Raw genomic sequence first — 24,333 nt, forward strand, 5'->3', positions numbered from 1 at the left:
GACGAGAGGAGCCGGGCCGCGCTCCGTCAGCTGATCCGTGTGAGCTGGCCCGCCCTTTGGCTGCCTCCGCCGCCGCCGCCGCGGTGTCGCTATCTGCCGCGCGCGTACTGTGGCCAGATCAGACCCGTAGGACGCTGACGCTGACGTCGCTTGGCAAGCGGCTCCCGTCGGTCGGTTCGGGGGACGGACGGTTCGCGTGAGGGTTGGGGACGAAGCTCGGGAAGAGCGAACTCGGCAACGGGGGTGGCACGTCGGTCGGGCTTGGCCAGCGGGGGCCGAGGATGAACCGTGCGGGCACGGCGGTGGTCCGGGGGAAAGGCGTCGGCCTTCCAGGCCCGAGCTGGGGGAACGTGCAATGACCCAGGTGGGAAGCTGCGCCCCGTCCGAGTCAGACTCAGTCGTTGCGGCCCGCTGAGGCTCGCTTCGTTTCCGTAAAGCGGGGGTCGGGGGCGCGGCGCTGTGCCGGCGACTTGCCCGCGCGAGGCACGCGCGCCGAGGCCCAAGCGGGAAGCTGCGCCCCGTCCGAGTCAGACTCGGTCGTTGCGGCCCGCCGGTCTCGCGCTACGGCCAGGATGCGGAGTTGGATCGACACTGGTGGGAGCCGGGGGGTCGAAGGGGTTCCGGCCGCCCCGCCGTTCTCAGCGCCGCTGTCACCCAGACGGGAAGCTGCGCCCCGTCCGAGTCAGACTCGGTCGGTGCGGCCCGCTGTGGCCAGCTGGCAACTAGCTACGGAAGGGTACCGGCGCTCCCGACGAACCCGCCGGGGTGGCTGGTGACCAACACTGCGTTCGGCGCTTATTGCTGCGACCGGGAGGGAAGCTGCGCCCCGTCCGAGTCAGACTCGGTCGTTGCGGCCCCCCCGAGCCCGCACGCCTCTCGCGGAAGGTCATACGCCACCGGCGGCACGAAAGACGCCTCCCGCAACGCGGTAGTCGGGAAAGGCTATTCGAATAGTCGAGCAGAGTTGCGACAACACATCCCGCGGTGCCGTCTGGTTAGGCAAGGGTTTGAGAAACAGCATTCGCGGTAGACCGGCGCGGCCGGCGGATGCCCACGCGGCGTGCCGCAATTTGATTGCGCGCTCGGCCTCCGTTGATTTCCTCTAGGTGGGTGATTCGGGGCGTCTCGGTCTCGCTGCCGTACGGTCGCGCCAAGGCCTGCGGGGGCGGCGTGTAGCGCACGCTCTCGCGGCGGCCGAGGCGCTAGAGTGCGACCCGCAAGTGGGGAGGAACCGTCCACCCAACGCCGGCGCGAGCCGGGGCCGGTGGGGGCCCTACCAAGGCGGGTCATGAGTGCCAGTCGGTCAGTTCGGGAGAAGGGGAGGGTACTCGGAGGCCCGCCGGGAGCAGACGGGGGTCCGGAAGCTGAGGGGGGTGAAGGACGGCGGCCGGGAGCAGACGGCCGTCCCCGGGAGGGGGTGTTCGTTCACGTGCGGACGCCGGGAGTAGGCGGCCGTCACGCGATTCTGCCAACCGTTCCAACCGGCCTGTGTTTAAGGAGGCGGCCGGTCCTCCGTCCTTGGATGGATAACATTCGCAGATTTTCGCCCGGCCGGTGGTTTAAGGAGGCGGCCGGTCCTCCCTCCTTGGATGTATAACATTCGCAGATTTTCGCCCGGCCGGTGGTTTAAGGAGGCGGCCGGTCCTCCCTCCTTGGATGTATAACATTCGCAGATTTTCGCCCGGCCTATGTTTAGTGAGGCGACCGGTCCTCCCTCCTTGGATGTATAACATTCGCAGATTTTCGCCCGGCCGGTGGTTTAAGGAGGCGGCCGGTCCTCCCTCCTTGGATGTATAACATTCGCAGATTTTCGCCCGGCCTATGTTTAGTGAGGCGACCGGTCCTCCACGGAGAGCGACCCGCAAGTGGGGAGGAACCGTCCACCCAACGCCGGCGCGAGCCGGGGCCGGTGGGGGCCCTACCAAGGCGGGTCTCATTGCCTGTCGGTCAGTTCGGGAAAAGGTGGGGGTACTCGGAGGCCCGCCGGGAGCAGACGGGGGTCCGGAAGGTGAGGGGGTGAAGGACGGCGGTCGGGAGCAGACGGCCGTCCCCGGGAGGGGGTGTTCGTTCACGTGCGGACGCCGGGAGCAGGCGGCCGTCACGCAATTCTGCCAACCGTTCCTACCGGCCTGTGTTTAAGGAGGCGGCCGGTCCTCCACGAGAAGAATTCTGCCAACGTTCCACCGGCCTGTGTTTAAGGAGGCGGCCGGTCCTCCCCGTCGTTCCGCCGGCCTGTGTTTAGGCCGGTCCTCCACTATTCCTTCCTTGGATGGAAAGCATGTAGCACTTTGAAAATTTTCGAGCACTGTGACACTTTGAAAATTTTCGAGAGTTTTTGTACTTAGAAAAATTTTCGCTCTTGCACTTCCAGAGTGCTTTGCGGTAGCTCCTAGGTTCGCTGTCCGAGCATGTGAACACTTTTTGGGGGGGAACACGTCGCTAGAGACACCAGCCGCCTGGTTCTCGGGGCCAAAACTTGTGTTCCCCACACTCGTTCTGACTATATTTTGCGATTTGGGGGTAAAGGTAATGAGTACAGTGACTAGGGGGACCAACTCATCGTACTCTGGCGCACCAACAGACCAAAGCTGGTACTGCACTTACCCCTGGTACCCCAACGCCTGGTACCTGAAGGGCGAGAGGCTGATTTTTCGCTATTTGCGGCCGACCGAGGGAACCAGCCAAAGCGGACACATTACGGCGCAAGAGCCGTTGGCACTTAGAAAATATTCGCCAAAGTTGGCGCGAGCTCCAGAAGGAGAGGCTGATTTTTCGCTATTTGCGGCCGACCGAGGGAACCAGACAAAGCGGACACTTTACGGCGCAAGAGCCGTTGGCACTTAGAAATTTTTCGCCAAAGTTGGCGCGAGCTCCAGAAGGAGAGGCTGATTTTTCGCTATTTGCGGCCGACCGAGGGAACCAGACAAAGCGGACACTTTACGGCGCAAGAGCCGTTGGCACTTAGAAAATATTCGACAAAGTTGGCGCGAGCTCCAGAAGGAGAGGCTGATTTTTCGCTATTTGTGGCCGACCGAGGGAACCAGACAAAGCGGACACATTACGGCGCAAGAGCCGTTGGCACTTAGAAATTTTTCGCCAAAGTTGGCGCGAGCTCCAGAAGAAGAGGCTGATTTTTCGCTATTTGCGGCCGACCGAGGGAACCAGACAAAGCGGACACTTTACGGCGCAAGAGCCGTTGGCACTTAGAAATTTTTCGCCAAAGTTGGCGCGAGCTCCAGAAGGAGAGGCTGATTTTTCCCCATTTGTGGCCGACCGAGGGAACCAGACAAAGCGGACACATTACGGCGCAAGAGCCGTTGGCACTTAGAAATTTTTCGCCAAAGTTGGCGCGAGCTCCAGAAGGAGAGGCTGATTTTTCGCCATTTGCGGCCGACCGAGGGAACCAGACAAAGCGGACACATTACGGCGCAAGAGCCGTTGGCACTTAGAAAATATTCGACAAAGTTGGCACGAGCTCCAGAAGGAGAGGCTGATTTTTCGCCATTTGTGGCCGACCGAGGGAACCAGACAAAGCGGACACATTACGGCGCAAGAGCCGTTGGCACTTAGAAATTTTTCGCCAAAGTTGGCGCGAGCTCCAGAAGGAGAGGCTGATTTTTCGCCATTTGCGGCCGACCGAGGGAACCAGACAAAGCGGACACATTACGGCGCAAGAGCCGTTGGCACTTAGAAATTTTTCGCCAAAGTTGGCGCGAGCTCCAGAAGGAGAGGCTGATTTTTCGCCATTTGCGGCCGACCGAGGGAACCAGACAAAGCGGACACATTACGGCGCAAGAGCCGTTGGCACTTAGAAATTTTTCGCCAAAGTTGGCGCGAGCTCCAGAAGGAGAGGCTGATTTTTCGCCATTTGCGGCCGACCGAGGGAACCAGACAAAGCGGACACATTACGGCGCAAGAGCCGTTGGCACTTAGAAAATATTCGACAAAGTTGGCACGAGCTCCAGAAGGAGAGGCTGATTTTTCGCCATTTGTGGCCGACCGAGGGAACCAGACAAAGCGGACACATTACGGCGCAAGAGCCGTTGGCACTTAGAAATTTTTCGCCAAAGTTGGCGCGAGCTCCAGAAGGAGAGGCTGATTTTTCGCCATTTGCGGCCGACCGAGGGAACCAGACAAAGCGGACACATTACGGCGCAAGAGCCGTTGGCACTTAGAAATTTTTCGCCAAAGTTGGCGCGAGCTCCAGAAGGAGAGGCTGATTTTTCGCTATTTGTGGCCGACCGAGGGAACCAGACAAAGCGGACACATTACGGCGCAAGAGCCGTTGGCACTTAGAAAATAGTCGACAAAGTTGGCGCGAGCTCCAGAAGGAGAGGCTGATTTTTCGCTGTTTGTGGCCGACCGAGGGAACCAGACAAAGCGGACACATTACGGCGCAAGAGCCGTTGGCACTTAGAAAATATTCGACAAAGTTGGCGCGAGCTCCAGAAGGAGAGGCTGATTTTTCGCTATTTGTGGCCGACCGAGGGAACCAGACAAAGCGGACACTTTACGGCGCAAGAGCCGTTGGCACTTAGAAAATATTCTGAAATTCCCACCGACCTCCGTAGTGGAGAGGCCGAATTATCGCGATTCGGAACCGACCGGGGAACCGTCGGCACTCGGACAAGTTGTGCGGCAGCCCACGCTCGCACTTAGACAATATTCTGAAATTCTCACCGACTTCCGTGGTGGAGAGGCCGAATTATCGCGATTCGGATCCGAAAGGAGAACCGTCGCAATTCGGGCAGCTTGTGCGGCAGCCAACGCTCGCACTTAGAAAATATTCTGAAATTCTCACCGGCCTCCGTAGTGGAGAGGCCGAATTATCGACATTCGGAACCGACCGGGGAACCGTCGCCACTCGGACAAGTTGTGCGGCAGCCCACGCTCGCACTTAGAAAATATTCTGAAATTCTCACCGACTTCCGTGGTGGAGAGGCCGAATTATCGCGATTCGGATCCGAAAGGAGAACCGTCGCAATTCGGGCAGCTTGTGCGGCAGCCAACGCTCGCACTTAGAAAATATTCTGAAATTCTCACCGGCCTCCGTAGTGGAGAGGCCGAATTATCGACATTCGGAACCGACCGGGGAACCGTCGCCACTCGGACAAGTTGTGCGGAAGCCCACGCTCGCACTTAGAAAATATTCTGAAATTCTCACCGACTTCCGTGGTGGAGAGGCCGAATTATCGCGATTCGGATCCGAAAGGAGAACCGTCGCAATTCGGGCAGCTTGTGCGGCAGCCAACGCTCGCACTTAGAAAATATTCTGAAATTCTCACCGGCCTCCGTAGTGGAGAGGCCGAATTATCGACATTCGGAACCGACCGGGGAACCGTCGCCACTCGGACAAGTTGTGCGGCAGCCCACGCTCGCACTTAGAAAATATTCTGAAATTCTCACCGACTTCCGTGGTGGAGAGGCCGAATTATCGCGATTCGGATCCGAAAGGAGAACCGTCGCAATTCGGGCAGCTTGTGCGGCAGCCCACGCTCGCACTTAGAAAATATTCTGAAATTCTCACCGGCTTCCGTGGTGGAGAGGCAGAATTTTCGACATTCGTGGCCGACCGGGGAACCGTCGCCACTCGGACAGCTTGTGCGGCAGCCCACGCTCGCACTTAGAAAATATTCTGAAATTATCACCGACCTCCGTGGTGGAGAGGCCGAATTTTCACCATTCGTGGCCGACCTGGGAACCGTCGCCACTCGGACAGCTTGTGCGGCAGCCCACGCTCGCACTTAGAAAATATTCTGAAATTATCACCGACCTCCGTGGTGGAGAGGCCGAATTTTCGACATTCGGATCCGACCGGGGAACCGTCGCCACTCGGACAAGTTGTGCGGCAGCCCACGCTCGCACTTAGAAAATATTCTGAAATTCTCACCGACCTCCGTGGTGGAGAGGCCGAATTTTCGACATTCGGATCCGACCAGGGAACCGTCGCGCCTCGGACAGATTGCGTGTCAGCCCTCGGTGACACTTAGAAAATATTCGCAAAATTTTATCGGACCTCCAGGACCGCTTTTTCACCCTCGCTGTCCGACCGGGGAACCGTCGTAGCTCGGACAGCTTGTGTGCCAGCATCCGCTGGCACTTAGAAAAATTTTAAAAAAGAAAAAAAAGTCTTCTGCATATACGTTCTGACTATATTTTGCGATTAGGGGGTAAAGGTAATGAGTACAGTGACTAGGGGGACCAACTCATCGTACTCTGGCGCACCAACAGACCAAAGTTGGTACTGCACTTAGGCTGATTTTGCGCTATTTGCGGCCGACCGGGGAACCAGCGCGGAGCGGACACATTACGGCGAATGAGCCGTTGGCACTTAGAAAATTTTTGAGCTTTTTTGGGACTTCCGTGTGGAGCTTTGGGGCCGTTCCGCCTAACTTTTTACGCCCGATTGGGCTTCCAGGGAGGCGGCTAAGCATTTTTAACCAATCATGGAGGTTTTTTGGGACTTCCGTGTGGAGCTTTGGGGCCGTTCCGCCTAACTTTTTACGCCCGATTGGGCTTCCAGGGAGGCGGCTAAGCATTTTTAACCAATCATGGAGCTTTTTTCGGACTTCCGTGTGGAGCTTTGGGGCCGTTCCGCCTAACTTTTTACGCCCGATTGGGCTTCCAGGGAGGCGGCTAAGCATTTTTAACCAATCATGGAGCTTTTTTCGGACTTCCGTGTGGAGCTTTGGGGCCGTTCCGCCTAACTTTTTACGCCCGATTGGGCTTCCAGGGAGGCGGCTAAGCATTTTTAACCAATCATGGAGCTTTTTTCGGACTTCCGTGTGGAGCTTTGGGGCCGTTCCGCCTAACTTTTTACGCCCGATTGGGCTTCCAGGGAGGCGGCTAAGCATTTTTAACCAATCATGGAGCTTTTTTCGGACTTCCGTGTGGAGCTTTGGGGCCGTTCCGCCTAACTTTTTACGCCCGATTGGGCTTCCAGGGAGGCGGCTAAGCATTTTTAACCAATCATGGAGCTTTTTTCGGACTTCCGTGTGGAGCTTTGGGGCCGTTCCGCCTAACTTTTTACGCCCGATTGGGCTTCCAGGGAGGCGGCTAAGCATTTTTAACCAATCATGGAGCTTTTTTCTGACTTCCGTGTGGAGCTTTGGGGCCGTTCCGCCTAACTTTTTACGCCCGATTGGGCTTCCAGGGAGGCGGCTAAGCATTTTTAACCAATCATGGAGCTTTTTTCGGACTTCCGTGTGGAGCTTTGGGGCCGTTCCGCCTAACTTTTTACGCCCGATTGGGCTTCCAGGGAGGCGGCTAAGCATTTTTAACCAATCAAGGAGCTTTTTTCGGACTTCCGTGTGGAGCTTTGGGGCCGTTCCGCCTAACTTTTTACGCCCGATTAGGCTTCCAGGGAGGCGGCTAAGCATTTTTGACCAATTATCGAGCTTTTGGAGGACTTCCACACGGAGCTCCAGGGCCGTTCCGCCTAACTTTTTACGCCCGATTGGGCTTCCAGGGCCGCGGCTAAGCATTTTTGACCAATTATCGAGCTTTTGGAGGACTTCCACACGGAGCTCCAGGGCCGTTCCGCCTAACTTTTTACGCCCGATTGGGCTTCCAGGGCCGCGGCTAAGCATTTTTGACCAATTATCGAGCTTTTGGAGGACTTCCACACGGAGCTCCAGGGCCGTTCCGCCTTGCTTTTTACGCCCGATTACGCTTCCAGGGACGCGGCTAAGCATTTTTAACCAATTATCGAGCTTTTGGAGGACTTCCGCACGGAGCTCCAGGGCCGTTCCGCCTTGCTTTTTACGCCCGATTACGCTTCCAGGGACACGGCTAAGCATTTTTGACCAATTATCGAGCTTTTGGAGGACTTCCACACGGAGCTCCAGGGCCGTTCCGCCTAACATTTTACGCCCGATTACGCTTCCAGGGACGCGGCTAAGCATTTTTAACCAATTATCGAGCTTTTGGAGGACTTCCACACGGAGCTCCAGGGCCGTTCCGCCTAACATTTTACGCCCGATTACGCTTCCAGGGACGCGGCTAAGCATTTTTAACCAATTATCGAGCTTTTGGAGGACTTCCACACGGAGCTCCAGGGCCGTTCCGCCTTGCTTTTTACGCCCGATTACGCTTCCAGGGACGCGGCTAAGCATTTTTAACCAATTATCGAGCGTTTGGAGGACTTCCGCACGGAGCTCCAGGGCCGTTCCGCCTTGCTTTTTACGCCCGATTACGCTTCCAGGGACGCGGCTAAGCATTTTTGACCAATTATCGAGCTTTTGGAGGACTTCCACACGGAGCTCCAGGGCCGTTCCGCCTAACATTTTACGCCCGATTACGCTTCCAGGGACGCAGCTAAGCATTTTTAACCAATTATCGAGCTTTTGGAGGACTTCCACACGGAGCTCCAGGGTCGTTCCGCCTTGCTTTTTACGCCCGATTACGCTTCCAGGGACGCGGCTAAGCATTTTTAACCAATTATCGAGCTTTTGGAGGACTTCCACATGGAGCTCCAGGGCCGTTCCGCCTTGCTTTTTACGCCCGATTGGGCTTCCAGGGACGCGGCTAAGCATTTTTAACACGTTATGGAGCTTTTTGAGGACCTCCACATGGAGCTCCAGGGCCGTTCCGCCTAGCTTTTTACGCCCGATTACGCTTCCAGGGACGCGGCTAAGCATTTTTAACACGTTATGGAGCTTTTTGAGGACCACCACATGGAGCTCCAGGGCCGTTCCGCCTTGCTTTTTACGCCCGATTAGATTTGCATAATAATTTGGAACACGGTGCCGTGTTCCAAATTATTATGCGGGCTGGTGCTTGGGGCTGGCGTCCGCCTATAGTGGTTTAATTTCGGGAGGAAGATTCATTTTCGTCCCAAGCCCGCCGTTGGAGAAAATCTTAGGTACCAGGAGTGGATTTTTTTTGTCCACTCAGGAGGGGGACGTTGACTGGTTCGGTGTCCTGGGGAAAGTGCTCTTTTCTCGGCCAGGAGAAAGATGAGACTCCGAGCCCGCCGCTGGAGAAAATTTTAGGTACCAGGAGCGGATTTCTTTTCTCCAGGGCCGTTCCGCCTAACATTTTACGCCCGATTGGGCTTCCAGGGACGCGGCTAAGCATTTTTAACACGTTATGGAGCTTTTTTGGGACTTCCACACCGAGCTCCAGGGCCGTTCCGCCTAACATTTTACGCCCGATTGGGCTTCCAGGGACGCGGCTAAGCATTTTTAACACGTTATGGAGCTTTTTGAGGACCTCCACACGGAGCTCCAGGGCCGTTCCGCCTAACATTTTACACCCGATTGGGCTTCCAGGGACGCGGCTAAGCATTTTTAACAGAAATGGAGCTTTTTGCGCACTTCCAGCCGGTGCTTTGGGGGCCTTCCCCCTCACTTTCTACGCCCGATTGGGCTTCCAGGGACGCGGCTAAGCATTTTTAACAGAAATGGAGCTTTTTGCGCACTTCCAGTCGGTGCTTTGGGGGCCTTCCCCCTCACTTTCTACGCCCGATTGGGCTTCCAGGGACGCGGCTAAGCATTTTTAACAGAAATGGAGCTTTTTGCGCACTTCCAGCCGGTGCTTTGGGGGCCTTCCCCCTCACTTTCTACGCCCGATTGGGCTTCCAGGGACGCGGCTAAGCATTTTTAACAGAAATGGAGCTTTTTGCGCACTTCCAGCCGGTGCTTTGGGGGCCTTCCCCCTCACTTTCTACGCCCGATTGGGCTTCCAGGGACGCGGCTAAGCATTTTTAACAGAAATGGAGCTTTTTGCGCACTTCCAGCCGGTGCTTTGGCGGCCTTCCCCCTCACTTTTTACTCCCGATTGGGCTTCCAGGGACGCGGCTAAGCATTTTTAACAGAAATGGAGCTTTTTGCGGAGCTCCAGCCGGTGCCACCGGCAGGCCGTGCACGCGGACGAGATGACCGAAAAAAGCTCCAGGAGAGCGGATGGACGCTTTTTAAGCACCGAGGCGGAGATCGCGGAGCTTTAATAGACTTCCAGCGGGCCCAAAGCGGCCAGGCAGACGGCGCAGCGCGACCTGGTACCTCGCACGGGACGCATCGCCCCCCCCCGCGCACAGTTCCAGGCGGCCGGGATGACGTTTCAAAGCTGCCGCTGCAGCTGCGGCGGGGAGTGGCCTCCCTCCGGTGGACACGACGAGTAAATGACACCGGCCGCTGACGCAAACCCACGCCGGGCAGGAGAGCTCGGAAGGCGGCTAAGATTTCAAGGAAGACCCCCCCCTGCGCAGACCTCCACTGGGCCGGGATGACTGTTCAGCTGCGGCGGGGAGTGGCCTCCCTCCGGTGGACACGACAAGTAAATGACACCGGCCGCTGACGCAAACCCACGCCGGGCAGGAGAGCTCGGAAGGCGGCTAAGATTTCAAGGAAGACCCCCCCCTGCGCAGACCTCCACTGGGCCGGGATGACTGTTCAGCTGCGGCGGGGAGTGGCCTCCCTCCGGTCGGCACGACGAGTAAATGACACCGGCCGCTGACGCAAACCCACGCCGGGCAGGAGAGCTCGGAAGGCGGCTAAGATTTCAAGGAAGACCCCCCCCTGCGCAGACCTCCACTGGGCCGGGATGACTGTTCAGCTGCGGCGGGGAGTGGCCTCCCTCCGGTCGGCACGACGAGTAAATGACACCGGCCGCTGACGCAAACCCACGCCGGGCAGGAGAGCTCGGAAGGCGGCTAAGATTTCAAGGAAGACCCCCCCCTGCGCAGACCTCCACTGGGCCGGGATGACTGTTCAGCTGCGGCGGGGAGTGGCCTCCCTCCGGTCGGCACGACGAGTAAATGACACCGGCCGCTGACGCAAACCCACGCCGGGCAGGAGAGCTCGGAAGGCGGCTAAGATTTCAAGGAAGACCCCCCCTGCGCAGACCTCCACTGGGCCGGGATGACTGTTCAGCTGCGGCGGGGAGTGGCCTCCCTCCGGTGGACACGACGAGTAAATGACACCGGCCGCTGACGCAAACCCACGCCGGGCAGGAGAGCTCGGAAGGCGGCTAAGATTTCAAGGAAGACCCCCCCTGCGCAGACCTCCACTGGGCCGGGATGACTGTTCAGCTGCGGCGGGGAGTGGCCTCCCTCCGGTCGGCACGACGAGTAAATGACACCAGCAATCGCACTCAGATTTGTTTCTTTTTTCTTTCTTTTAGCTTCCATAATGTTACCGGGCGCTGACGCAAACCCACGCCGGGCAGGAGAGCTCGGAGGGCGGCTAAGATTTCAAGGAAGCTATTTAGGAAAATCTGAGATAAATATAATTTGCATAATAATTTGGAACACGGTCCCGTGTTCCAAATTATTATGCAAAATGTATTTAAGTGTCATAAAGATTACATTTTTTGTTTTTCAAGTAAACTCTCGGTATTGTATGTCTCTTTAAATGACTGAAATCAACCTCAGTCATGTGATAGTCACATGATAGTCTGCCAGGTGAGCGCAATTAAGGAAAGTCTATTTAAATTCCGCGTTTTTAAGCGTTCGGCCATTTCGTTCAACCATGGGGAGGAAAAAGGATCTCTCTGCTGTCGAGAAGCGTGAAATCGTTCAATGCCTTGGACAAGGTATGCAGACATTCGATATTTCACGAAAGCTTAAGCGTGACCATCGGACTGTAAAGAAATTCGTCGCTGATTCGGAGCACACGCGGGTTCGTGCCGATAAAGGCACAACGAGGAGGATTTCTGCAAGACAAAAACGTCGAATCAAGAGGGCGGCTGCTAGCATGCCACTACAGACGAGCAAACAAATATTCGACGCTGCACGTGCCGGTGAAGTCCTACAAACGTCGAGGTGCAGGATCCTCCAGAGTCTTGCAGTTATGCGGAAACCCTCCATTCGGCCACCCCTAAACAACGCGAACAAGCAGAAACGGCTGCAGTGGGACCAGGATTACATGAAGACTAATTTTCAGACAGTCCTGTTCACTGATGAGTGCCGTGCAACCTTGGATGGTCCAGGTAGGTGTAGAAATTGAGAATAATTGTCAATTTCTGTCTATGTGAAGCCCTTTGAGACTGCTTGTGATTTAGGGCTATACAAATAAACTTGATTTGACTTGACTTTACAGATGGATGGAGTCGTGGATGGTTGGTGGACGGCCACGATAGCCCAACAAGGCTGCGGCGTCAGCAAGGAGGTGGCGGAGTCATGTTTTGGGCCGGAATCATGGGGAGAGAGCTGCTTGGCCCCTTTAGGGTCCCTGAAGGCGTGAAAATGACGTCTGTAAAGTATGTGGAGTTTCTGAGTGACCACTTTCGTCCATGGTACAACAGGAAGAACCGTGCTTTCCGTAGCAAAATCATCTTCATGCACGACAATGCACCATCTCATGCTGCAAGAAATACTTCAGCAGCTTTGGCTGCTATGGGACTGAAGGGAGAGAAACTGATGGTGTGGCCCCCATCCTCCCCTGACCTCAATCCTATTGAAAACTATTGGAGCATCGTCAAGCAGAAGATCTACGAGGGTGGGAGGCAGTTCACTTCCAAACAGCAGCTCTGGGAGGCTATTCTGACATCCTGCAAAGAAATTCAACCAGAAACTGTCCAAAAACTCACAAGGTCAATGGATGCAAGAATTGTGAAGCTGCTATTAAATAAAGGCTCCTATGTTAAAATGTAACTTGTTTGTTTTTGATTGAAAAATCCGCCGGCCAAAGAGGGGGCGCGGACGCGAAACTCACGCCGGGCAGGAGAGCTCGAAAGCCGGGTAACCTTTCAAGGAACCACCGCCGGCCAAAGAGGGGGCGCGGACGCGAAACTCACGCCGGGCAGGAGAGCTCGAAAGCCGGGTAACCTTTCAAGGAACCACCGCCGGCCAAAGAGGGGGCGCGGACGCGAAACTCACGCCGGGCAGGAGAGCTCGAAAGCCGGGTAACCTTTCAAGGAACCACCGCCGGCCAAAGAGGGGGCGCGGACGCGAAACTCACGCCGGGCAGGAGAGCTCGAAAGCCGGGTAACCTTTCAAGGAACAACCGCCGGCCAAAGAGGGGGCGCGGACGCGAAACTCACGCCGGGCAGGAGAGCTCGAAAGCCGGGTAACCTTTCAAGGAACCACCGCCGGCCAAAGAGGGGGCGCGGACGCGAAACTCACGCCGGGCAGGAGAGCTCGAAAGCCGGGTAACCTTTCAAGGAACAACCGCCGGCCAAAGAGGGGGCGCGGACGCGAAACTCACGCCGGGCAGGAGAGCTCGAAAGCCGGGTAACCTTTCAAGGAACCACCGCCGGCCAAAGAGGGGGCGCGGACGCGAAACTCACGCCGGGCAGGAGAGCTCGAAAGCCGGGTAACCTTTCAAGGAACCACCGCCGACTATTTTGGAAAATCTGAGATAAATATCACTTGCATAATAATTTGGAACACGGTGTATACTGCAGGGTAAAATTGTAGGTGGACAAGGCGGAGAGCCAACGATGTCCTGTTGCGTTGAGTTTGGCAGTCGTGAGAATGTAGGTGAGCGGGTTGTTGTCTGTTCTCACAGTAAACTGAGCTCCATATAAATAATCGTGGAATTTGTCGACTACAGCCCACTTGAGTGCCAAAAACTCCAGCTGGTGTACTGGATAGTTCTTTTCAGATGTACTTAGCTTGCGGCTGGCGAAAGCGACTGGTCTTAACCCTTCTGGGTACTCCTGATTTAGAACGGCACCCAAACCTTGATAACTTGCATCGATGTGAAGCATGTAAGGTTTGGTCGGGTCAGCGAATGCCAGCACAGGAGCACTTGTGAGGCAGTGGGTGATCCTTTGGAAAGCCTCTGAACAGGACTTGTCCCACCGATCACCGAAAGGCTCTTCTTTTTTGTAATAGTTCTTGTCTGGTGAAGGATTGGATTTTTTCTTCTTTTGTGTTGGAGGATAACCCTTGCATAGCTCGGTTAACGGACGAACGATGATGGAATCGTTTTTGATGAATCTACGGTAATAACCACAAAACCCCAAGAAAGACTGGAGAGATGTGAGGTCTGTGGGTTGCGTCCACTTGGTCACAGATTCAACTTTGGCGGGGTCTGTGGCAATTCCATGCTCTGAGACGATGTGCCCAACATAGTTCACTTGAGGGCGACAAAACTGTCACTTATCCAGAGACAGCTTGAGCCCAGCTTCTTCAAGGCGGTTAATGACTTTGAGAAGTCTTTGTTCGTGTTCCTCTAATGTTTTGCCAAACACAATCAGGTCATCCAGATAAACAATAACTTCTAGCATGTGCATGTCCCCAACAGTCTTCTCCATCAGTCTCTGGAACGTTGCAGGGGCACCAGTAATTCCCTGTGGCATCCGCTCAAACTGGAAAAAACCCAGAGGACATATAAATGCTGTTTTTTCTTTGTCCTCTTCGGCCATTGGGATTTGGTAGTAGCCGCTGCGCAGATCCAGCACCGAAAACCACTTGCTGCCGGACAAACAGTCAAGGGCGTCGTCAATGCGAGGCACGGCATACTGATCGGGAATGGTTCTGCGGTTCAAGGTGCGGTAGTCGACACACATGCGAAGTTGGCCATTCTTTTTACGTGCAAGGACAATCGGGGATGCATATGGACTCCTTGATTCCTTTATGATTCCAGCAGCCAGCGGACCTTGTAGATGACGCCGGAGATCATCCAAGTCAGCAGGTGCAATGCGCCGAGACCGTTCTCTGAAAGGAGTGTTATTGTTTACCCGGATGTTATGCACTACACCTCTTGCCAAACCCACATCCCACTCCTCTGTAGAAAACACATTGGGATGCTGAGCAAGCTTTGTACTGAGTCTTTCCTTCCATTCTTCGCTGATGTCCGAATCACTAAAGTTAAACAAGCAGGGGTCCATAGCTGGAACAATATTGGCATGGGAGCTTGGTGTATCAGTCACAACATCAGCGACATGCAAATGTGCAATCACAGTCCCCATAGGGATAGCAGTTGACTTTAGAGACTCATTTCGCAGAAGCACCAGAAACTTATTAGTGTCTAACATCTTCGAGAATAACACCGTTGGTTGGACTAGGACACTTGGAGGAAGAGCAGGTGAGTGAGCACGTTCAGTGAGGAGTATACTGTCTCCAAGGGTTTTCTTTTCTTTGACTTGACAAATGGCAATGTGTTCTGTGCCAGGGGCTATGATGAGAGGACCAGGACCTGTCCATTTTATGTAAGTGCGATTGCTGGTGTATTTACTCGTCGTGTCAACCGGCGGAAGGCAACTCCCCGCCGCAGCTGCAGCGGCAGCGCTTAAATGTCTTCCCGGCCGCCTGGAACTCTGCGCGGGGCGTGTTTCGTCCCGCGCAGCGGTACCAGATCGCGCTGCGCCGTCAGCCGAGCCGCGCGCGGTCCGCTGGAAGTCTACGTACATCAGCAACAGGTAAGTTGGTGTCGTCTCCGGGACTTTTTTTTTCAGAAGAAGGTGAGTAGTTTTCTTTGTGCACTTCAACTTTAACGGACTTTACATTTTCCAGGACTTTCTGAGTAGAGTTTGACTGAAAAGGCCGAACACCCTTGACATTGGTGCCAATAGGAACGGGTATTGTCTCGGAACAACGAGGGTCAGGACACACCAACGCCAGAACAGACACAGCCTTGGCTTTGTTCCATTTTGACTTGTCTGGCAGCTCCAACTCAACTTGGACATAGCCTTTATAAGGGTAACTATCTTTTGAGTCACTCAGGCCCCATATGGACAGACCAGTCACCGGGTTCAGCGGGATATGTGACAGATTTTCACTGTACCAGCTGTCAAAAATGATGGTAACTTGGGAGCCGCTATCCATGAGTGCAGTGCAGGGGTTGCCATTAATAGTTACTTGGGCAGTAGAAGGAGGTCCAACAAGACCTTCTGGCAAACTGTGGGTCTGCATGTGGACAGAACTCCTCTTCACATTGGCATTTGTATTATTTTCTCTTGCCTCTTCAGGTCTTTGGCCTTGCGTGGACTTTCTTTGAGCTTGTAGCAGTTTCCGTATTACTTTGGGGTAGTTCTCTGGGGCAATACATTTAGTTGCAATGTGCCCATCTTCGCCACACCGGTAACAAAAGAAATCACTTGAGTTTCTGGAAGTGAAAGTTCTTTGCTGCTGGGGCTTAGACGGAGTTTCTCTTTGACGGTTCTCAGAGGCTGAACTGTACTTAGGCTTAATTGACATTGCTGAAACTTGTTTTCTGAGCTTCACCACCTCTTTCTTTAGGGCTTGTACGTTTTTGTCTTCTGAACTGTCTGTTTTTATATCGACAGACGGCAAAAAACTTGTCATATTCCCACTTGGCATTGATGAGGACGTAGTGAGCTCACATACTTGCGTTTTGAGTTGGTCTATTTCTGCCTTTAAACATGTGATCTCAGTGTCTGAGGTTAACATGGCACTTTTTGCATAAACTGCTTTGGACGGTTGTAGTCTGCGGCGTGAAGCTTCATGCTCCTCTTCCTGACGTATCTCAGTGAGTAGCTGCAGGAAAGTGGGCGGATTCTCACGTCGTTCTCTCAGTCGGAGGTTCAGGATCATAAAATCAGATCTGGTGGCTCCTTTGATGAGCTGGTCGAGGCGAGCGCGATCTGTGTGATCTACTCTTATGCCCCCTTTTTGGACGACTTTATTCAGTACTCGCTCCATGCGCCTCAAGAACTCGGATAGTTTCTCACTTGGGTGTTGGCACAGCATTCTGTAGGTAAAATAAAGTTCTTCTCCGCTCTCTGGTGTACCAAAGGTATTTTCGAGGATGTCCAGGAATTCAGTGGACGTTGCGCTGGGGTCATTGAATCGGACAGCTTGCAGGACCTCTAGCGCAGGACCTTTTACACTTTCCATAATCCTCATCCTCTTTTCTCTTTCCGGACGTTCACATTCCTCAATCATGAGTCTGGCTTGTTCAATCCAATTTTCCAACTGTTCTTCTCCAGATAGTGTGGGCGTAACCCCTGAGAAGGTCCGCAGTCTCCTGAATGGGCTGATGTCACTGCTGGTGGGCTGTTGTGTCTGTTTCAAGTAGGGGTGTAACGATACACATCGATTAATCGATATAATGCTCTACGATTTATTGGCATCGATGCTAAAGGTAAACATCGATTTATATCGCCGTGTTTGACCTCGGACATTAGACGCGACTTTATTTTGAAATCCAGTTCATTGTTGCTTGCTTCCTCTTTCTGGGAGCAGTGCGCCCGGCGTTGTTGTGTTGTGAGCAGAGCACGCACGTGAAAGGGGAGGTGACAACTAGTACGCGGCTCCTGGGCTGTGCTATGGCTAGTGTCCAAAAAGACGAGGAAATTTGCTCCCCTTTAGGCTTCAAGTCATTCGTTTGGAAGCACTTTGGATTCCAAGGAAAAGATGGCTCAACGGACAAGACACGTGCAGTTTGTAAATCCTGCCATGCGGTGATCAAATATTCAGGGAGCACAAATCTCGCCGCACATTTAAAGAAAAAACACGACATCAAAGTTCAGTGTTAAAGTAAGCAATTTGTATACTACAATACTCTTGTAATTTCCTAAATAAAGAGTTTGCAGTACCTTGTTGATTTTGCGTATGAATTGTTATAAATCAGGATATTGTTCTATATTTTTTATTAAAAAAAAAAAAAAAAAAAAAAAAAAAATCGATCGTAGAGCATTATATCGCGATATATCGTGAATGAATCGCAGCAGGCTTTAAGATATCGGCAAATATCGTATCGCAGTTCTTTATATCGATATTATATCGGATCGTGACAAAACCCGCGATTTACACCCCTAGTTTCAAGATTTCACCAACAGCTTTGATGATAGCCTCAGGAGAGGACGCTTGCAGTGGGGGATTAAAACTAGGATGGGTTTGCGGCGCACTTGGACCATCACTGGCTGTCTCATTCTCTAGTGCAGAAACTACAAATATCCTCCATGGCCCAACAGAACATTCGGGAAATACATCAACAGGAATTGCGCTGGTATTGACCTTCTCTTTGCACTCACACAGCACAGTTAGACTTTGAGAATGTGGGTCAAACATCCTTCCTCTTACTTTGACTCTCCCAAGTGCTTTGATTGTCTGCAAGGTTTCTTCAATGGTATTTGTTTCAGCCTCTGCAGGAACGTCTTTCAACAGCAAAGCGTTAGCCAGGTCTATGCCTTCTCCAATACACCAGTTCTTCAGCTGAGCCATTCCCCCTGGTTGTGCAGTTACTTGGATCACTTGTCAGGACTAAATTTGATGGGCTTTATTTTTACAAGTAGCATTTAAATTTCAAAGGGGAAAACTAAGGCTTTGTTAAGGTGACTTTAACTTAAGGGTAAAGAATACAGAATTATTTTATTTTATTATTACTATTAAACCTACACTTCTCTGGGTCAAACTAAATGTAATTAAATGTAGTGCTATTTTATAACTATTTTAGAGCTAAATCAATCCCAGCGGTGCCTCCATTTTATGTAGCACCCCTGTAAACCACTCTGTGTAGAACCTACCAGAGAATGGTGGGTGCTTGGGTCCGGTTTGCCCTCAGGTGGATACCACAAAGGTTCACCTAATTAAGTGAGGTCTGTAAAAACTACCAACCAAACAAACACTAGTTAAAATGAGACCCAGAGCAACTATAACGTATTGGCGAAATTAGAACGAGCCATATTTTAATACACAAAACGAAAGTAAATCCACATAGAACAATGGCAAAAGACAAACTTCTTTTCACACGCGCACACGGATACACACACGCTCAGAATTTTAGTGTAGTGGGCCCACTCACACGCACACTCAGTACTCACGACGTATGAAATGTCCTTTTCAGTCCGCACCACCCCGTTGCAGGCCTGTTTCCCCGCCTTGCTCACTACTCAGCAAAGCTAAAATTCCTTGTCGGTTTTTTGCAGCTTGAGTACGTGGCAATAAACGGTCTCGGTTGTCCGTAGCTTGTGTGCGTGGCAAGATATGGTCTCTGTCGTCGGGTAGCTTGAGTGCGTGGCAAGATATGGTCTCTGTCGTCGGGTAGCTTGAGTGCGTGGCAACGAAATGGCAACGTAGCTCAGACGTTAACCGCGGTTACTACGGCCTTGCTAATTTCCTGTTCCATGCTCGCTCCTCTTGCAACACAAAAAACTTTCCCGACTCGGCAAAAACTACGAGAGTCTGTACGTATCTTAAAACATACCCCTGTATTCTTAGCAAATTATTTACCAACAACACTGTCCATTCCTTCGCAAGGATCCCGCATACATCTGTTCAGCTCCGTCTTTTTTAACTCTTTTTTTTTTCTTTTTCCACATCTCCTTCCCGGGGGGAAAAAAAACCTCTACCCTACAACAGCCAATCACATTTGACTATGTAATGCCAATTTGTTTAATTGACCAATGAAATGGTATGAACACAAACACAACCTAACTGCTTAAACAGACAGTTTACAGTTTAAGTTTGGGTGACCTATATTTAAATAAAAAATAGGATTTATATACTATCATAATAATGAATATTATGACAATTACTGTAACAGAAATAGTTAAATAAACTATTAGTCTGGTAATCTACTATTTCACCGGGCTACACAAATAACACTGAGATGATGGAATTTTAAAAATATTTTCATATTTTCAAAGTTTGGTATGGGGGTAAAAACGATTTTCTTTTTGTTGATAGGAACAAAGTCCATCCATCCATCCATCCATCCATCCATCCATCCATCCATCCATCCATCCATCCATCCATCCATCCATCTTCTTCATCTCCATCTTCGACCCATAGCTCATGACCATAGGTGAGGGTAGGAGCGTAAATCGACCGGTAAATTGAGAGCTTTGCCCTTTGGCTCAGCTCTCTCTTTACTCTCGATGCTGAGGTCCCCAAACCGGACACCCTCAACGCCTCGGCTGCGCCTAGAAATTCTGTCCATAAAAATTATGAACAGAATCTGTGACAAAGGGCAGCCTTGGCGGAGTCCAACCCTCACTGGGAACAAATCCGACTTACTGCCGGAAATGCGGACCAAACTCTGGCATCGGTGATACAGGGACCGAACCGCCCTTATCAGTTGGCTCGGTACCCCGTACTCCCGAAGCACCCCCCCACAGAACCTCTCCAAGTCCACAAAACACGTGGATTGGTAGGGCGAACTCCCATGCACCCTCGAGGATCCTGCTGAGGGCCAGGACGAAAGCCACACTGTTCCTCCTGAATCCGAGGTTCGACCTTCCGACGGACCCTCCTCTCCAGCACCCCTGAATAGACCTTACCAGGGAGGCTGAGGAGTGTAATTCCCCTGTAATTGGAACACACCCTTCGGTCCCCCTTCTTAAAGAGGGGAACCACCACCCCAGTCTGCCAATCCAGAGGCACTGTCCCCGATGTCCACGCGATGTTGTAGAGACGTGTCAGCCATGACAGCCCCACAACATCCAGAACCCTTAAGAAATCCGGGCGGATCTCATCCACCCCCGGGGCCTTGCCACCGAGGAGTTTTTTAACTACCTCAGTGACTTCGACCCCAGAGATTGGAGAGTCCGCCTCAGAGTCCCCAGGCCCTGCTTCCACAATGGAAGGCGTGTAGGTGGAATTGAGGAGGTGTTCTAAGTATTCTCCCCACCGACACACGACATCCCGAGTCGAGGTCAGCAGCACGCCATCTCCACTGTAAACAGTGTTGACGTTGCACTGCTTCCCCCTCCTGAGACGCCGGATGGTGGACCAGAATTTCCTCGAAGCCGTCCGGAAGTCATTCTCCATGCCCTCGCCAAACTCCTCCCACGCCCGGGTTTTTGCCTCAGCAACCGCTGAAGCCGCGTTCCGCTTGGCCATCCGGTACCTGTCAGCTGCCTCCGGAGTCCCGCAGGCCAAAACGGCCCGATAGGACTCCTTCTTCAGCTTGACGGCATCCCTTACCGCCGGTGTCCACCAGCGGGTTTGGGGATTGCCGCCACGACAGGCACCAATGACCTTACGGCCACAGCTCCGGTCGGCCGCCTCAACAATGGAGGCGCGGAACAAGGTCCACTCGGACTCAATGTCCCCCGCCTCCCCCGGGACATGGGAGAAGCTCTGCCGGAGGTGGGAGTTGAAGTTCTTCCTAACAGGGGATCCCGCCAGATGTTCCCAGCAGACCCTCACAGAGCGTTTGGGTCTGCCAGGTCGGACCGGCATCTTCCCCCACCATCGGAGCCAACCCACCACCAGGTGGTGATCAGTTGACAGCTCCGCCCCTCTCTTCGCCCGCGTGTCCAAAACATGCGACCGCAAATCCGATGACACGACTACAAAGTCGATCATCGAACTGCGGCCTAGGGTGTCCTGGTGCCAAGTGCACACATGAACACCCTTATGTTTGAACATGGTGTTCATTATAGAAAATCCGTGTCGAGCACAGAAGTCCAATAATAGAACACCGCTCGGGTTCAGATCGTGGGGCAGTTCCTCCCAATCACGCCCTTCCAGGTCTCACTGTCATTGCCCACGTGGGCATTGAAGTCACCCAGTAGAACGATGGAGTCCCCAGAAGGAGCGCTCTCCAGCACTTCCTCCAGGGACTCCAAGAAGGGTGGGTACTCTGAGCTGCCGTTTGGTGCATAGACACAAACAACAGTCAGGACCCGTCCCCCCACCTGAAGGCGGAGGGAGGCTACCCTCTCGTTGAATCCCAATGTGCAGGCGCCCAGCCGGGGGGTGGGGGGGGCAATAAGTATACAACAAAGTCACTCGTATTTATAAAAAACAATGTTGAATGCTCTAACTTCCAGTTCGAAACGGGCCACTTCTTTGAGTTGACTTACCCCAGCGTGCCCCCTGCAGGTGACATGGAGGAAGGCATCTTCGGACAAGGCGTCACCACCGGTGCCCCGAGGGCTGGTGCACGACCTGGGCGGCGGGGCCCGAGGAGCGGGCAGCGGGACGGAGCCGTCGGAGGGCGGCCGGGCTCACGTGCAGAAGAGCGACGAGAGCGCCTCGCACTTTGATCCCGACACGGGCAGTGGGATGCTCTTCCTCAGCAACGTGACGGTGGCACATGCCGGCGTGTACGAGTGCGAGGCCTGGAACGCGGGCGGCACAGTGCGGGTCACCTTCCAGCTTGCCATCAACTCTTCGTCCTCGTCTATCTGGGCCGGCTGGGCGCAGGCGGCGCCCCTCGACACGCCGGTGTGGCCGCGCCTGCGGAGTGGCGGCGGTGAGGTGAGCCAGGAGCCACTCTACGCTCTGGGCAGCATGGCCTTTGGCGCACTGGCCGCTGCCACGCAGATGGCCATCGCCGCCGGCATCTCGCTGCTGGTGCTCACCGCGCTGCTGCTGGTCGCCATGATCTACAGCCGACGACTGCGAGAACACAAGGACCAGCACGCTGCGAACAAGGTAAGCGCGCACCCGCAGGCTTGCATCAGGCTTAGAACAAGTTGCCCTTTTTTCTTGCCGAAGAGGCATCGCTTTTGGACGTGTCCAAGAAGTTTGAATTTTTGGATCAGGAAATACAGTAATCCCTCGTTTATCGCGGATAATTGGTTCAAAAAACCACCCGCGATAAATGAAATCCGCGAAGTACGGTCACCCTCTCATCTGTACTTTTTTTTTTTTTATCTGTACATTTTTTGTGTGTCAATAAATGTATATGAAACCATTTAAGTGCATATATTATTATTATTATTAGAACATTAATTGTTTCAAACATGTAAATAATACATTAATAGTATAAATAACATACAGAAAATTCTGTATAAATATTGAAAATAATATACGTGTGTGCGTGTAACATGTTAAGAAGTACTGGGAAGGCTAATGAGTTAGCGGAAAGATGCTAATTCGCGATCTTGCTAACACGCGAAAACGGACCTCTAAAGTAATGTAAACGAACATTTGGCGCAATTATACATTGTTCTAAAGGTTTGACACGTGATCGTTAATTTCTCATGTTAGGAGACCCACTTACATCGTCAATGACTCCTGTACCACTGTAACCGACATACTGTAATTTCCGGACTATAAGTCGCTCCGGAGTATAAGTCGCATCAGCCATAAAATGCCCAAAAATGTGAAAAAAAACATATAAGTCGCTCCGGAGTATAAATTGCATTTTGGGGGGCAATTTACTCGACAAAATCCAACACCAAGAACAGACATGAACGAGCAACAATAGGCTAAACGATACGGTATGCTAACGTGACAAACACAAACGAGGAGCTGAGAACGGGCCTGACGTAACATTCAGTTATTAAAAAAAAAACATTACATAAACAACAATATTATCAAACCATTTGTGTCACTCCAAATCATTAAATCCATTGATCAAATTTCTCCTCCTTTATGTCATCCTGGTGACAGAGGACATGTCCAGAGGACATGGCGCTTTAAAGTGTTAATTACCTTATTAGATTTTTTTCTCTCTATTTTTCATGTTTTGAATATGTTCAAGATAAAGATATCAAAGCATGTGAAGTGATCAACTATACTAAAAATAACATGTGAAGTGGTCAACTATATTTGTAAGTGATGTGTTAATGATGAAGTTAAAATTTGTGAAAATAAAACATACAAGTCGCTCCTGAGTGTAAGTGGCCCCCCCACCCAAACTATGGAAAAAAAACACGATTTATAATCCGAAATTACGGTATGTACACGAATTTAAAACAGGAAGTGGTATTGCCTGAAAACGGCCTTCAAAATAAATCACCCTACCTCAAATCAAAGCACGGCTGAATAACATAAATAACATGGAGAATTCTAGAACAACTTTTATCATTATAATTTTTTTTACAACAGGGTACAAGTGTACATACCGTTTTTTGGCTAATGGCTTTTTTTTCTATGAAGAACCCAGAGAGAGTTATTTACCGGGATTTTCCATGTATAATGCGCCCCCATGTATGATACTAAAAATGGCATGTTGATGCTGGAAAAAAGCCTGTACCCATGTATAATACGCACCCAAATTTTGACTCCTACTTAAATCCGTAAACGTAAAATTATTTCAGAAAAAATATCATCTTTGGGAACAACCGGATGTTATTCTGCCGGTCAGTATCACTGCGCATGTGCTAGCAAACTCGATAGCGAAGAAATGTTTCGGATTTGTGTAGGGTACATTGTGACAGCAAACGAGCAGGTGATCGAGCAAGCGTCTGATACGAGAGCATTGTGTTCGTATGGAGCGTGTTTGAAGTGAACAGCAGAGAAGAAAGCGCATCTGTAATGGCGGCCTCCGTATCATATCCGGATTTAAAAAAAAAAAAAAAAAAAAAAGAGAAAAATTTTAATTTTTTTTTGTACTCATGTATAATGCGCACCCCAGATTATAGGACAATAAATTAGTTAAATTTTGCGCATTATACATGGAAAAAAAACGTACTGTAAATATGTTTTTAGAACTCTTATTACTATAACAATTTTTCTATAACAAGGTACAACACTGTAAATATGTTTTTACAACTCTTATTATAACCATTTTTTAATAAAAA

The 24,333-nt window shown here is 52.0% G+C and overlaps 1 protein-coding gene across 1 annotated transcript in view; it reads left to right on the forward strand.

The window, feature by feature from the left end:
• Window positions 1–24,333, forward strand: part of LOC133167246 (leucine-rich repeat-containing protein 24-like) — a 43,394-nt gene that overhangs the window by 18,109 nt on the left and 952 nt on the right. Inside the window, exons 5-6 of the mRNA XM_061297871.1 lie at window positions 21,683–22,237; window positions 23,979–23,981. Coding sequence (XP_061153855.1) covers window positions 21,683–22,237; window positions 23,979–23,981 — 558 coding nt within the window. The remainder of the gene's footprint in view (window positions 1–21,682; window positions 22,238–23,978; window positions 23,982–24,333) is intronic.

The sequence above is a fragment of the Syngnathus typhle genome, linkage group LG14, assembly GCF_033458585.1.
Source record: "Syngnathus typhle isolate RoL2023-S1 ecotype Sweden linkage group LG14, RoL_Styp_1.0, whole genome shotgun sequence".
Lineage (NCBI taxonomy): Eukaryota > Metazoa > Chordata > Actinopteri > Syngnathiformes > Syngnathidae > Syngnathus > Syngnathus typhle.